The sequence below is a fragment of the Ambystoma mexicanum genome, chromosome 9 (genome assembly GCF_040938575.1).
Source record: "Ambystoma mexicanum isolate Mex_15411 chromosome 9, UKY_AmexF1_1, whole genome shotgun sequence".
NCBI classification, from domain to species: Eukaryota; Metazoa; Chordata; class Amphibia; order Caudata; family Ambystomatidae; genus Ambystoma; species Ambystoma mexicanum.
This window is the reverse complement of record NC_090931.1, coordinates 329,029,778-329,045,304: the sequence shown is the minus strand read 5'-3', so window position 1 is coordinate 329,045,304 and position 15,527 is coordinate 329,029,778. Positions and strand designations below refer to the sequence as shown.

The window sequence follows — 15,527 nt, the reverse complement described above, 5'->3', positions numbered from 1 at the left end:
ATTGTGCACATAGATTTCCCAGGATTTAATCTGAGATACAGGGAGACTTTTTTTTGCCAGATTCCCAATCTGGAACAATCCACCCCAATGACAGCACTGTACAGATAGGGAGAAATGGCATAGGAGGACGGACACAAAGCTTGTAGCTGTTGTTTTGGTTATTTGCCCACCCATTGACTGCCCATTGCCATGCTAATCTCTATGTCAATTCCCACCTCGTTCCTGCTCCCCCACCCAAAGTACCTCCTCAGAACTCCTTAAGCTAGCTTTAATCAAGTGTTACCATCAAACTTTGCCCTCAAAGTGCCTGTCAGTGTTTTCTCAAAGGAGTTTTCTGAGAGTTAATGACTTCCTTGGAGTTGTAAACATGCCACTCGTGTAATAAACATGTCTTGACCAGGTCTTCCCTCAGCCACTCGATTTAGAAGCACCATGCATGTCTTTCACTGAATTCCTGTTAGAAACAAGCATTGTCAAAGCCAACAGTTTTGGCTTGTGCTTACTTATTAGGCATTTTCCAGGCACTGCTATTAGATGCTCAGGTACTCGAACCATTTTGCCTGTGCTACTATCCGGCCAGTTAATACCAATACAGCAGTGCCTTTCCCATGCCTACATGAATGCCCAAACTGTTAGCATTGCCAATGCCTGTTTTGCTTTAGCCTTGATGCAGAGGACCGTGCATCCAGGTTAAAGCAAGCATAAGCAGGGGTCAAGTCCTAAAAATTGAAGTGGGAGGACTCATCAACAAACGCAATTGGATGTGACGTCGCTTGAAATTAGCATATCAAGGTGAAATATGCACATTTCATTATATTGGCTTTGCATAATCACCCAAATTGCACAGAATGAAAGGCAGTTGCCTTTCATAAAATTATCACACACACGAAATCAAGAGAGGATATTTGCTTGATCAGTGCTTGAAAACGTTAAAAGGTGCGTGTGCATGTTTTAAACTTCAAGGACCAATACAAATGTTTTCCCTGGAACTTGCTGTACTGAAATGAGACATTTCACCTTTAGTTGTTTGCTATTTTTCATCAGGTTATATAGTGCAACGGTGAAGTGTCTGGCCTGCAAACCTTACGACTGGAATATGAACCTCCCCACGCTCTCCCCACTGTACAGGGCCGAGGCCAGTTGGGACCTAGATAGGTCGCAGACAAAGTTTGTTGAGAAGGGAGTTGTTGTCGTCGATGGATGGTCTTGTCCTTGAAAGCCGTTGCCGGAGATCTTGCGGTGTACGGTTGTCGAAAGGACAGAAAGAAAGACTAACTTAAAACTTTTTCTAAGTTATGGCATCAGCCAAGAAGGAACTCCATGATATGCGTCTGACTACGATGGCGGATAAAAACTATATGAGGGACCTCAACACTTAAGGACCTTGGGTACAGTGCACGCCACACTAGGAATAGTATTACTGGCACGCCCTGTCAATGTCCCTTTTCGTGTTTCGAAAACATAAAATGTAATACTCTGCGGCTACCACTAGATGATGGCTTGTGCATAGCATGTGATTTAAGCGTCCTCCGAGTCACTTTAATGGTATTCATCTTTTCTCTGGCTTTATCACAGTTTATTACTTGCTTGACACACTTATTCAGTATATGTTTCAAATGTACTTAAAAGAGGGATTTCAAGTAATTACAGTCTCTTTCCTTTAGCCGCTTAACATATATTGTAAATATCCCCCATGAAACCTGTGTCGGTATGCCCCGGTACTGCCAGCGCTGCTGGGCAGACTCACTAGTGTTATTTGGCGTGTCCGACGAGTGGTGTGGGGCTGCAGCATTTGTCATCTCTTGGAAGTGTTCTCCGTCCTGCCGGTCCTCCCACGGCTTTACAGACAGCTTCCTTCTCGCCTGCCGGTCTCGCCAATGCACCTTACTGCTTCGGTGACACGGCCAACCTCTAACAGTGCAGTTCACTTGGCGGTGCTCCTCCGGCTTTTCCCCTGTCTGTCCAGCTGCTTCTCCAGTTCAGAGGGATGCTTCAGCTTTCCTCTGCAGAGCTCTCCCTCGTCGGCCTGCTTCCAGCTAGCTTCCCACTGCGCTTGCTCTGCATCCCTCTCCATCTTCTCTGGACCTCTCACAGCACTTCCGCATGACTTCTCCCATGTACACGTCCCTCTCCTTCACGTCCTCTCACAGCTCCAGCACTGGCTTTTAAATATCACACCAGCTGGAGCTAGACTGCGCAGAGTGAGTTCTGCAGTTTGTTGTCAGTGTTTGCTGCATCTTCTTCGTCCCAGTACCAAAGTGGTGTTTGTGTATTTAATATATGGCTCTAGTGTGTCTCTTTCTCGTCTCAGTACCAAAGTGGGGTTTGGGATAGTAATGTATGTTTCTAGTGTGTCTCTCCTTCGTCTCAGTACCAAAGTGGGATTTGGGTGTTTAATGTATGCTTCTGATGTGTCCCTCCTTTGTCCCAGTACCAAAGTGGTGTTTACTGGGAGATGCGTTATGCAAAAGATAGGGAAGGGACTAGTCATAACTTATAAAGGCCTGGGGGACGTTGGATTCATTAGAAAAGGGAAATGGGGGATACTGTGGCTACTGTGGGGATACTCACCCAAGGGTGCCTCATCCCCACTCACCAAGTATCCACCACCCAGGTGATCCTCCCTCACATATCCGCCCACAGAGTCAGGGTCTGATTGCGATGGCCTTTCCCTGGCCCCCTGGGAGGAGGATATGTTAGCCGTTCCCCAATATAATATTTAGCATGGCCACGTGTATTACGTATGTCCAGCGCAACAAGCGTAATGACTGTGATGGTCCCAGTAACCAGGAATATTATATCTTTTATGCACACACCGTAAAACTTTATACATATTGTGCTTACATGCGTTTATACACGGACAGTAGGCTGCAAGGTATGATACATACAGCTGATTACATAATTACAGGGTGCAGGTTACATAATTACATGGTGCAGGAACACAAGTTACTATAAACTATAATCTATGGTTGCGATTTTTACATAAGTATATAATATACGTGAGCTAGGCTATGCAACACTTAAACATGAGATCATGAATGTACACACATTTACAAAAATGAAGCATATATGCAGTAATTACTAAGATTATGGGCCAGAGACAGAGTGAGCTAGGGTTCCTGCGCAAAGAGCCAGGTTTTGGCGTTTCTTCTAAATGGGTGGAAGGCTGGTTCGGATCTTAGTGAGAGGGGTAATGAGTTCCATAGCTTGGCTGCCAGTACTGGGAAGCGGTTCCAGACAGATCAAGGATCTAACGTTCTATGCATAGTGATAGCTCGGAGAGGATTGAAGGAAGTGAAGTGCAAGGACGTCCTAATCCATCACGGGACGAAGACTGGTCGGGAAAAGCCAAGCTATTCTGTAACACTGCGGTGAGACTTGCAAGGTGTGCTAGATACTGAAATCAGTTAAGTAGGGATACAGGGCAGAGATTAGTGATCCAGGGACATTTTTTGTTGTTATAGATTACTTGAGGATGTTGTATTATTTGGATTTGCACAAAAGCTCTGCAAGCTCTATAAGATTTTAGATTTAAGGATCCCTATCCATTATATTAATCGGTGAGCCCAGTCTTAAAAAAACTTTTCAGAACTGTTCCCTCTGTATAGTAAGGATGCGAGGGATAGAAGATGTCTTATAATCATATTTCAAAGCGAACGATATTAGAACACCGCTTTTCTATGAACTCTCTACTTTGATAGGTTGAATCTCTGATCTAAGAATCACATTTACGTCAGATTAAGGTTCTTTTCCTTACAATTATAATGAAGTTCTGAAAAACGAAAGATATAGGTAATGGATTCCTTGCGTGAGAGTTGGCTTTGGGTAGTTGTGGTGGCACTGTTGTTCGGACGCTACTTCGATACTAACAGGAATCCATCTGTATTTTTACAGAGTGGCGCTTTCTCCTCTTCTCAAAAATTAGAGGACAGCCCAAAAGAGTCCTATCATTAAGAAAAAGGCATTTATAACCTTATAACCCTGCCCCCCCTTAATATATGACTAACTGATTTAGCTCATGAAATAATGTTTGTAAAATATGTCATCTGCAGGTTCCTTTTTGAAGACTTGTGCGTCATACTACTCATAAAAGAAAACAAGAATTAAATGTTTTTAATAGCAATTGTTTTTTCTGGGGGGTGCTGCACTTTCTTCTGCATGCTGGAGACCCCTTTGTTGTTTTGGTTAACACATTTGGTGAAGCTAGTGAATTACTCCTGATGAATGTTTGGTATTGGAGACACTAACGAATTCAAACATGTTAAGTATACTATGACATATATTAATATATGTTAGGCTGAAGTTACATTTAGAGTACAGATCACTTTTGGATTGAACGAACCATATGTAACAGTACTGCTGACTGAGAGATTGTTCTTGTACAGTTGCTCGGTAACATTTAAGAAGGAATTACTAGATGGAAGGAGGTATTTCCAGGTGATGCATTGCAGTTGAAAAAGATTTGTAGAACCAAAGTGATCTAAACACATGTATTTTTAAAATGATTTATTTTATGTAATGGATTTATATTGGGATAATAAATGTGTATTTATTTGCACAGGAGATTTTTGATTTTTGCTTGTAAGAAAAAGAGAAACAAGAAAAAGACAAAATAATGCCCATGGTACAAGTCACCTGCAGTGACTAGAATGATCCTATGGTGGAGGATTTATGTTCTGGTAATGCCATGCCAGGGTCCTGGCAAAGATGACTGGGTGGTCACTTTATCATAATGCCTACACTTCCTATCCATATGAAAAGCCTACAAAGTCAGCAATACTGTCGTAGTGACCTCAACAAGCCTGTCTTTGCATGAATACCTAGCAGGCTTATTGGAAACCATCTGTGCCTCATCAGAGAATCTTTTGGTGCCATGAATCTGTTAATTGAACCTGGGCACCAACCGATCTGTTGGGACGGTTAAGGAGGGAAGGAACCTATCACCATAGTGTTTGATCCCCAGTATTCAGTTTTTACTGGAGGTAAGGCTTCTTTATGTCACATTCAATACAGGCTTGATTAATTCACCGTGGACATGAGGCTAGAGCCTTTTCTTGGTATCTTACAGGTTTGGACACCACAAGCCTTTGGGTTTCCTCATGCTCAAATGCCAACCTTCCCACACCTGTCAACATTTAAAGCAGATCTTCTCTATGAGGGGCAATCCTGACAGCCATACAACTCTCACTCCTGATTTATTTGCACATATTAATTGCAGCCGTTCATGCCTTACACATGCTTTACACATGTTGCCATATGGCTGATCTGGAAGTCGTGCTCAGATGACATGCTTGCTCCCCCTTGGGCTTCTCTACTGAAATGCGCAAGTATGGGGGAGTGACCACTGGATACTGGCCATCATATAAATTCAAAAAAGAAAATAAGCATCACTCAGCTAATGAGTGCCTTTGATCACTTCTAGCCCGTTTGAGATATGCACTGGTCACATGGATTTTGGTGAGTTTAGAGACTAATCACTCACCCGCTGTACACTTTCTGAAACATTTATGCTGTCATGTTATTATTATCTTAATTAAAGTGTTTTAGCCAAAGAAAATGTAATTTGCCTTTCACTTAATTCATACAACATTTTTACATACAAGTCAAATAGAATTGATACAAAAATGATTACACAAATTGTACAAAAAGTATACAAAATCATTATTCATCATAAAAACCACTTAAGAAGCCATTTCTTAAACATTTTCAAAAAACTACATACACTATTTTCCACAGAGCTACTTAAACATCACTAATCCTACTTCATTTAAAAAAGTTTTATTTCCAGCACTTGGCCTATCCCAAAAGTCATCTGAATTCAGACCTTCCATCTTATGGACGAATCGCCCCAGAAGCCTTTGTCGAAGATTTTGCCATCCCTAGCAATCAACCTTATATGCTTTAGCGTTTGCTTTGTATCTTGTTCTAAGCATATTTGGCATAAACCATTACGTTCCTGTTTGTTATGACAAACTTTGAGGATCTCTTCTGTATGCAGTAAAATTAAACGAAATCTCACAAATTGTTCTCGAAAAAAATCCATTAGGTAATTTCTCAAGATACTTTGGAAGTATTCCCAATTGTTATTCTAACTTAGAGAAGGGAGAATAGAGGCGTTAATTTCATGCCTTATTAATTGTTTCAATCCAATCTGTTCCCATTACACATTTTTTACCCAATATCGGTTCTCAGTTAAATCAGACTCTAATCTACATTGTTTCAGAATTAGTTTTTCCGCTATTTTTAACTGCGCTAACAAACGTTCTGACTCTGAAATCATTGCTATTTTTAATTCTTCATACATAGATTGCACTGGTGGAGACAACAGCCTACCATATGATGATACTACCCGCCACTGAAACCAAGCCTTGAGTGACAAGAAACCAAGCTCAAAAGGTAGGGATGGCCTAGGTAGGGGGGATTTAAGATGTTACACATTTTCCATACTCTGCCTTTAATCGCTCCCATGCCAACCGGTAAGCCTGCGGCTCAATTCCCATGGCATATAAGATGGACGGAATTACCTTTCCTTTATAAAAATTGATCAATGGCTTAATTGAAAATGTATAGTACTTTTGATAAATCCTTCTCATCTGAAAAACCAATTGATATATTTTCTTTTCTATTCTTATTTGGATGATCAATATGTTAGGTTGTGCCGTTATATTAAAGCCCAAATAGGTTACCTCTCCAACCAATGCCATTTCATTCTTATATGCAATAAAACCCATGCGTTTCTTTGCATTTTTTGCCAAACAAATGATTGATGATTTATTTGTATTAATGTCAAGGTCATTAATGGAGGCAATGAGGAGCCACTGGAGGCCTATTGGTGTAGTGTCTAATGAGACTATGCTGTCTGCATATTCCAACCAGCAGATCCCATGCCCTCTGACTTTAGGACGTATGAATGCCACTACTTGGAATATCTCAACAAATGAGCCAAATATAAATTTAAGATGCAGGGGCCCAAAATACACCCCAGCTGCAATGCAATATCTACTGGACTAGACAGATGTACTGCTTCATCTAGTTTGATCAAAACATGTGTGTTATCTCAACTATGGCTAACAAGAGAGGAGGTGTTCCCCATATGTGTAGCTTCTGCCACAGACAGCCATGATGGACCTTATCAAAAGCTTTAAAAAAGTCGACCAATGCTGCATACAAGGTGCCATCCTTTTTAGACCATACGTTCGCTTGCATGATATTCAATAGCAAGCCATTTAGATTTGTAGACATAGCCTTCATGAAGCATATTCAGAGCTTTGGTAGTTTACCTTTTTGAGTCATCCATACTTCCGGGCTTTCCAACACAAGTGCCAAAAAGATCTTACTATCGGTATCAAGAAGGCCGATCGGCCTGTTATTCATAGAATCCGACAGATCGCCCTTCTTGTAAATAGGCACAATGATTGACAACTTCCAAGAATCTGGAATGTATCTACAGAGCAGAATGTCCTTAAAAAGCACAAAGAGTATATGGGACCAGCTGTTTATCTGCCTTTAGTATTTGATTGGTCAGGCCATTAGGACCAGTGGCTCTGGAGTGAGAAGCCTTAATAATTATTCGCTCTATGTCCTATTTTTCAAAATTAAGGTCCCAAATATGGTATTCCACAACTCTTCTGCCCTCCTTATCTGTATTTGTATATGTTTTTTCAAAGTGTTCTATCCATCTGATTTCAGTAACAACATCATTTTGCACATGAGTCTGAGATGTTGATTAATTGTTTATCAGAATCAAAAAATTATGGGTGTTTTTCTCTATCAATTTACCCAACATTCTCTCCCCCTCTTTTTTTTTTGTATAAGGAACACTTTACATATTTTCTATTGATAAGGAGGCTGTTTTATCTCTGGATTTCCTGTGGAACTGAGTTCCAAAATGATGAGGTGAGAACAAAGAAGGACCGGCTTTCCTATACATTTCTGTTGGATTTAATGACTTTGACCAGGTTGTAGGATATGGGATGGTAAATAAGAGTAATTTTTTACCTTACACAAACTTCAGTCATATAAATCCTGATAAGTCATACATAGGCAATAGGCAGATTTGTGTCAATCAGACTTCCAGGGATGTAGAGGCCAGAACTGAACACAACATTGAGTTCTAGGATCCAATGTACAGTAAACAGGGCCACTAACTAACTCTATAAGAAATAATGTATTTTTCCGAGACATGTTGGAGAAATCTTAACCAAGTGGGATCCCCACAAAATGCTCATTCTTACCTCCTGTTTTAATGGGTTATCTTGTTGGTGGATTCCATTTGCTGATCCTGAGTTCTCCGAGATCTGAAACAGAAGATGTTCGCCAATGGGAAAAATCATTGAATATGTTCATTAATAACATTAAATACAAAGTTAAAATAAATGTACATGACATTATTTCAGCACCAGGCACACTATGGGGAAATGAGTGGATAGGATATGCTCCCTGCCACCCTCAAAAATCAAATGTGTTTTACAATCCAAGAACCAATTCTTTATGTGAGGAGCCCAGGAAGCTAGAAACCTTGAAACATCTCCATTTAGATTGCAATACAATGCTAGGTTGGAGAATTCAAATCTTTGGCAGATTTGTGTAGAATCCCATTATGGTAGATTGAGACGCCTTTTGGGCCTGTCTGTTGGATGGGCCTGTCTGTTGGATGGGCATTCTACTTTGTTAATAGTAGCATTTGTAGGATTCCTAAAGATTATACACAAACTTCTAGGGGAAAACTGCTACGATGGACACAAATTATGCACTCCCCTGTCAATGGAAAAAGTAGCCCCCGGATTGAGGTTGACCACAAGGCTCGCTGTGAAACTGGGATGGATTATGAACCTTTAATGAATTACTAAAGAATATGTAGGAGGTAATGATTTTTGTATAACTTTGTAAAACTATATATTTTAAGGCTATGTACCCAGCATTTAATTTTGTAAATATATTTATTACATGTCTTATGTTGTATTTATGAAATGTTTTTATAAACTATAACACCATTTAAAAAAAATATTCTTGAAGGTAAGGTAGGGTTGAAAGTTGCAGACTTTATTGGGTGTCACTACATACAAAAGATGTCACTCGTTGACAATATGAACATCCAATTACTAATGGTTTGTAATTCAGTTTTATAGGTGTTTGTTGTTTTTAATATTGTTGTATTCTGATGTTTCATAAATGAAAGACTATTGTTTTTGTTAATGGTGTTGACATGATGTTTAATTGCAACCCCTTTTCTATCCATACACAGTCTGCAGTGTGTAGGACACCATTTCAAGATGCCAGTGACTAGCCTGGCTCTAAAGTCATCATTTGTGGACCATAGTTTTGCAATGTTCATTCACCTGGGACATATTTCAGCTCAGACATATTTTACCAGCATGACAATTAAAAAGATATGCTTGAATTAGAATAGGGTACAATACACATTTCTGATTATGTATTTTTACTATTGTTTTGCTTTAAGGAAACATGTCCTACATTCAGTTCCAGACAAAAGAGTGACATCTCTCTTTCTCTCATTTCCTTTCTCAGTCTTTCTCTTTCCCTCTCTTTTCAGTCTCTCCCTCGCCTGCTCTCCATCTATCGCTCTGCAAGTGCACGGAAAATGCTAGCACTGCACCCTAGCGGTGTCTGCACTTTCCATCAAATTGGGTTTTTGAGATTAAATAAGAAGAAAACAAAGTGATGCTGGAAGTGAGGTGGTGCTCTGTCTCAAATAGTCACATCTAGGCTGGGTTACCTGTGCGGAACCTACCTGTGCTTTCTCAGGCGGGCACCTCATAGCTTCCATGAGTTTGTCCATCTGCTGGCTCTGCTCCATCGCGTTGCGCAGGGCATCCTCAGTGCTCATCAGTCGATGCTGCAGCCTGAGGACTTCGGACTCCGAGGCGGGGTCGATCAACGAGTAACGCCTTTGATCTAACACGGACCGTTCTTTATCCTAGACAGAGAAATGCCAAATATGCTTGAGAGATTGTACTCAGGGAAGGGATCATCTAAAGTAACTGGTGGTGATTGGTAGATGCCTGCATCTAATGGCCGAAGACTCTTAATCTATACGATGCTCTTCTGACAAGATGGGCTACACTGAAGAGCTTCAACGAACAGGCGGTAATGCAGTAATTGACACTGGAGCCAAAATCTTGTTCGAGTATGAGTGACCACTTCAGAATGACTAACAGTTTAAACACTCTACAAAAGATTGGTAGAACACTGAAGGCAAGGTGAGGGGTCAAATCCACTCAACCAAAAATATGTTGCTGCAGTGACAATGGGCCTCATTACACGGAAGACGGTAAGGGTTAACGGGGTGACCGTTAACCCTTACTGCCTTACTACGAGGTCCCTTTGCGGGTTGGTACTTTAACGCCTGCATTTTAACGGGCGTTAAAAACCAACCCGCAAAGGGATCAGGGTGCTAATTACGGTACCGCAATTTGCGGTACCGTAATTAGCACCTTCCCCATTCCCATTATGCCCTATGGGGCAAAAATGGGAATGGGGAAGGGCAATGGGGGAAGGGGGAATTACCGCCCCGCCAACCTTGGAATAGGGCGGTAATTCCCCTTTCCTCCAAGGCGGTGCCGGTATTTTACCGGCATGGACCAAGGTGCTAATAGCACCTTGGTCCACCGCCGTCCGTGTAATGAGCCCCAATGTGCGGATTCCCAGTCTCCTTGCCCCAACACCTAATGATCCACTATTTGCTTAAAGAAGCCCCCACTGGCCCTTCTTGTTAAACTGATTTAGTCAAATAACTGTCTGCATTTTCCGAACATTGTTGAGAGTCTATTGGCTCGGACACATATGTTTTCATATGGCATGTGTTGACTCATAAAGCAAAAAATAGCATGTTTGTTCAGGGTCGGACTGGGCCATAACATTATCTCTATCACCGATGAAAAAGTGGCCCACAGTTGCAAATGGCAATTCATTCCTTTTGTGGCACTGTTTGAATAGTAACCAAGGGGGACTTTTTTGATAAAGTGTGATGAAAATTGTGCATTTAGAGAATATTTATTTAGGTCAGAACTACTAGCCGCAGAGTGAATTAAATCATCAAACTGGCCCACACTGGTCAACAAAGTGGCCCAAGCCTGATTTTGTTTAAGAAATAAGCACCCGCTGTGAGGGATGAACTTGGTTGGTAACGCGCCCAGGGCCCGAGTTACAGGCCCGAGCAAAGCAAGGGCCTTGACGCAAGGCCTAATGCCATTACCACCCTGTTCAGTCCTCAGAACGGATGCATATTGCTATTAGCCCCACCAGCCCCGCATGCCAAGCCGCAATGGTGCTAAGAGAAACACATTTGTCAGGAACAATGGGTTGCGGCAGGCCATTGTTCCTGACCATTTCATCCTCACCTCACATGGACACCATGAAAATAGAAGGAGGGTCTCAGTGTGGAGCCCCTCTTCCATTTCTAGGGTGGCCATGAACAACCAGTGAGGTGAGGCGAGGCGCAGTCGCACCGCCCCACCCAAATTAGTGAATCAGGTTTGGGGGGAGGGTGAGACAGTGAGATGAGGGATGGGGCGGGAAGTGGGAGAAAGCTGGCTGCCGGGTGTGTCCTCTTGCGGGTTGCTTCGAACCCAGGCTTCGATCATGAGACTCTGCTCGGATTTGGAGCAACCTGATTGGCTGACCCTCCCGCAGAGAGTGCAAATGTACAGAGAAAACTTGTTCAGGATGATGGAGCAGAGGGGGGACACTGAGGGGACTCTGGATGTGAACAAGGAACCAGTGACGCCTGAAGAAGGATCTGGAAAGGTGTAGAGAAGTGGGGAGCTTAAGCTGGAGGCTCTGGCATTTTCACACAGACAGCCTTGCCTATAGTGCTGGCACCCCAATTTCTTCTGGTTGATGTCAGTTAAATGGACCACAATGATAGAGAAATGCAGATTATCTTGAAGAGTTTATGGACCTCTCAAGTATAGGAGAGGCATAGGACAGGCAGTACGAGGGCCCATAGAAAGATGGAAAAACGCTTGAAAAAGTCTCCAGCACGTTTTAGGTTTTCAAACTAAAGACTTACATAGAGCCTGATTTACAAAGCATTTTTCAATGGAATTTTCCCATTGAAAAACACTTTCCCAAATCAGGCCTTCAATCTCTCTCAGCCCAGCCAATGCAACGCAGCTTCCTCTGGTGCTGTAATCAACACAAAGCATTGCGCTTATGGGATGCCTAAACTCAAAGGTCCTCGGTTTCAGCGGGTCACCCTCTCAGTGTCTGAGAACTGAAATTCCTTTCCCGCGCACCCTTACCAAGGTCTGAAACTGTTCTGGCTTTTAACCAAGGCAAATAAGTTTCTATTATATGGTTAATCACAAGAGAATTCTGTACAGGAATGGTGACCTCAAAGCCATTAGAGCTGATGGCGAAGATTGCAGCTAAATGAAGTAATGGGAGGATGGGTGTTTGGGGGGGCTGGAGGGGTGGAATCAAGTAAAAAATCTGATTAATGGGTCGAACAGGAAATACACAGCTCCTTTAAAGCCATTTGAAATATAATCTCATTTGGATGCCGTAAATTCTAAGATTGCACGATTTACTATTTTCACCTTGAAAACTGTGCCAAAGCATTGGAGTATTTTGTAATCAATACACCAGCTACAGAAATCAATGCACACATTAGGACAGGCCGCACCCAATTCCACTGGAAACGAGAGGTTCTGCTGTTACTCACCAGCACCATCAGCTTATCCCGCAGGACCTTGATGTCCTCTTTCAACTTCTGCTCCATCGTCCGCCACTCTGCTTTGTGGACCTCTCGACTCAGGTCCCGCTCTGGCCCCGGCGAATGGCGATTGGCCTCCAGTAGCAACAAGCGCAGCTCGTTCAAGCTCCTGTTGCAGAAAGATGAAGGAGGCAGGCGAGAAATCACCCTACAATGCTAGTGCGCCCCTAAATATACTACTAATACATTTCCACGACAAAAATCCCAACAAAGTTTGCATTACACTTGCACCAACATCCATACTACCCCAAAACAATTAAAAGTATGTGTGATGGCTGCTCATTGGCAGTTTTAGGCACAAAGCTATCCAATCTGCCTAACAAAGAAGACATAATTGAAAAAGATCACTGATTGTACAGGAAGCTTGAAATAGCTATAATAGTAGGAATAGTTTGATGTCATTTCACCCAAGTCTTTTCCCCAATGGCAAAACACATGACAATGCATTCAATCATTTTTCCTACAGTAAAGACAAACACTGCCGGGCAGAGATTGATGCAAGGGGACTCCATGTGACCGTACTCATTGATTGACTGTTCTCTTCTCCAGCTCCAAATCTACGACCAAACTCTCTCCTAGAGCCCTGCCTATCTCCCTGGCCCCATTCACAATCCTCCATTTTGGCAGACTGTATTCTGAGACCCCCCCTGCCTTGCCTACCAATCAGCTCTTTGCCCAGCACGACGGTCCCTTTTGGCAACTCCCCAAAACATCTTCTGTCATGTGCCTGCCTCACTGCACTTTTGCTATTTACCTTACTTTAATCGTAAAAGGCTCCCAGTTTTATGGTAGTTATTTTTTCAACATTTCCATCTGTAATTATTCATATTTGTTTCGTACTTTTATCTGTATTTTGCCACATTTATAATTGCTGAGAAAGCAAATAAGTTGCAAATAGTGCTTTTTTACATGTATTCAAAATAAAAATGTAGTGCTTTGGTGCCTTTAATGGGAATCTCATACAGCTTGGTTCTTGCATATCAATCCAAGATCCATTTTTACATTAACAATAAAGTGGTGCTCCTTCTGCTGAAGTGACAAACATCTCGGCAGCCCTTAAAACAATTCAAATATTTTTACCTTCTCGTTTGTGTTACTATGTACAGCCACGGGTCCACAATGCAAACTGACAGTCCGAAAAGCTAATTATGACACCTGCATTTCTGCTTTTTTTCCCTCTCACAAATAAATACGTAAATGAAACGATTTCCATTTGTATTTATGTGTAAAAATCGGTAAAAACACAAAACTAGGAGCCCTAATTATAACATGGAGTCTGATAATCCCCATTTTGTGGTTCCAATAAACATACCTGATAACGTAACACAGTATTTTCTGGTTTCAGGGATTTTTTTAACAATGCGAAATGCTCACAAATAAAACCTTGTGCATTTCTATAGAATGTTCAAAAGGTGCAAAATAATTTAGTGGTTTCAAGTCACAGCTGGTGGCTTGACACCTCACTTGATTAACAAGATGAACTTTGACCCAGTAATGTAATCTTTCTTTAGCCAACCACTGGCCGACTTGCAGAGTGCAACACCATTGGCTGATCCAGTATCTGTACACCTACCACAATTGACCACGTTTTTTTTTAAAATCAGTTTCCAAATAAAGCCTATTCTTAAGTGTTCTGAATTCTGAGACATAGGTAAACTCAACACAAATAGATAAAATGCCTTGTCCAGGTTGGCACAGTTATGTTTAAGTAGGGAGGTATGCCAACATGACCTTTCTGGTAGATAATTCCCTACTGCATTTCTGATTATTAGTGTATAACATGTACATATTCCCCCATGTCTTACCGTTCCTTTCTAATTAGCTCCTGGCTAATCAGGACCAGTTGACCTGAAGCGTCGTGGGTTTTCCTAGACAGAGTCTCAAGTTCTGTTTCCAGCCTCTTCTTTTCCTTTGCTAAACTTTCCATCTTTTTATCACCAGCCCTGCATTTATTTTCCATTCCTGCGTGTGGAAAAATTAGAATTATTCAACAAACACAGAAACACTTTCCTGTTTAGATGACTTTTTGACTTAGATGCATTTTCATTATGATTTTTAAAATCATTACCTAAGAGACATCTACAAATAGGGCAGGCAGTTCAGGTGGAATGAATGGTTGAGGTCCAAGACTCGGTCGACTCAGTGGGACTCATTACGAGTATGGCGGTAAGGCAATAACGGCGCCGGTATCGCTAGCGGCATACTATGAGTTCTGCTCGCGGGTGCCCTTGCAGCCACCAGGTTTTACCGGGTGGCCGTACCGGCACCCGCAAGCAGAACTTGATGGTAGCAACGGTTCGTTAATAACAGTACCGTTGCTACCACTCTCCCCATTCCCATTGAGCCCTATGGGGCTGAAATGGGAATGGGGAATCATTTTTTCCGGCACCCAGAAAAGGGCAATTACCGGCTCCGCCAAGGTCGTAATGACCCGGTAATTGCCATTTTCTGGTCACCGGATAAAAATCAATACCGGCTGCAGCAGTGCCTGTACTACAGGGACGGCTACCGCCATACTCATAATGAGGCCCAGTGTCTGCAAAGCAGTAACTTGCGAGAGAGGCCCACCGTTGCCCTGTCCCCTCCATGTCACCCCATTGAGGCACATACATGACTACAAAGGAGCCATGTTTGCTGCTCGAACAAACTGTCAGGCATGTTTATAACACAAGAATCATCAGATTTAACAGTCTTTATTATGCATTTCAAACACTATTTGAAGGGTTTAGAAATATAAAAGCTCCCAAATCTTAGCATTAGACAGTTACTTAGGTACATTGGGACTCATTAC

General features: G+C 42.0%; 1 protein-coding gene and 1 long non-coding RNA gene across 6 annotated transcripts in view; one reads left to right on the top strand and one right to left on the bottom strand.

Moving 5' to 3' along the window:
• The window catches only part of CLIP2 (CAP-Gly domain containing linker protein 2), a 705,753-nt gene that overhangs the window by 3,483 nt on the left and 686,743 nt on the right, over positions 1–15,527 (bottom strand). For all 4 annotated transcript variants that reach the window (XM_069614741.1, XM_069614743.1, XM_069614740.1 and 1 more), the window contains 4 exons: positions 14,542–14,698; positions 12,686–12,845; positions 9,752–9,937; positions 8,235–8,297 (listed from right to left, as the gene is read on the bottom strand). In XM_069614741.1, the coding sequence (XP_069470842.1) occupies positions 8,235–8,297; positions 9,752–9,937; positions 12,686–12,845; positions 14,542–14,698 (566 nt within the window). The remainder of the gene's footprint in view (positions 1–8,234; positions 8,298–9,751; positions 9,938–12,685; positions 12,846–14,541; positions 14,699–15,527) is intronic.
• The window catches only part of LOC138488027 (uncharacterized), an 80,863-nt gene that overhangs the window by 22,884 nt on the left and 42,452 nt on the right, over positions 1–15,527 (top strand). The window contains exons 2-3 of one of the 2 annotated variants that reach the window (XR_011274578.1): positions 6,307–6,396; positions 7,816–7,896. This is a non-coding gene — a long non-coding RNA (uncharacterized lncRNA). The remainder of the gene's footprint in view (positions 1–6,306; positions 6,397–7,815; positions 7,897–15,527) is intronic. The other variant, XR_011274577.1, reaches the window with a different exon arrangement.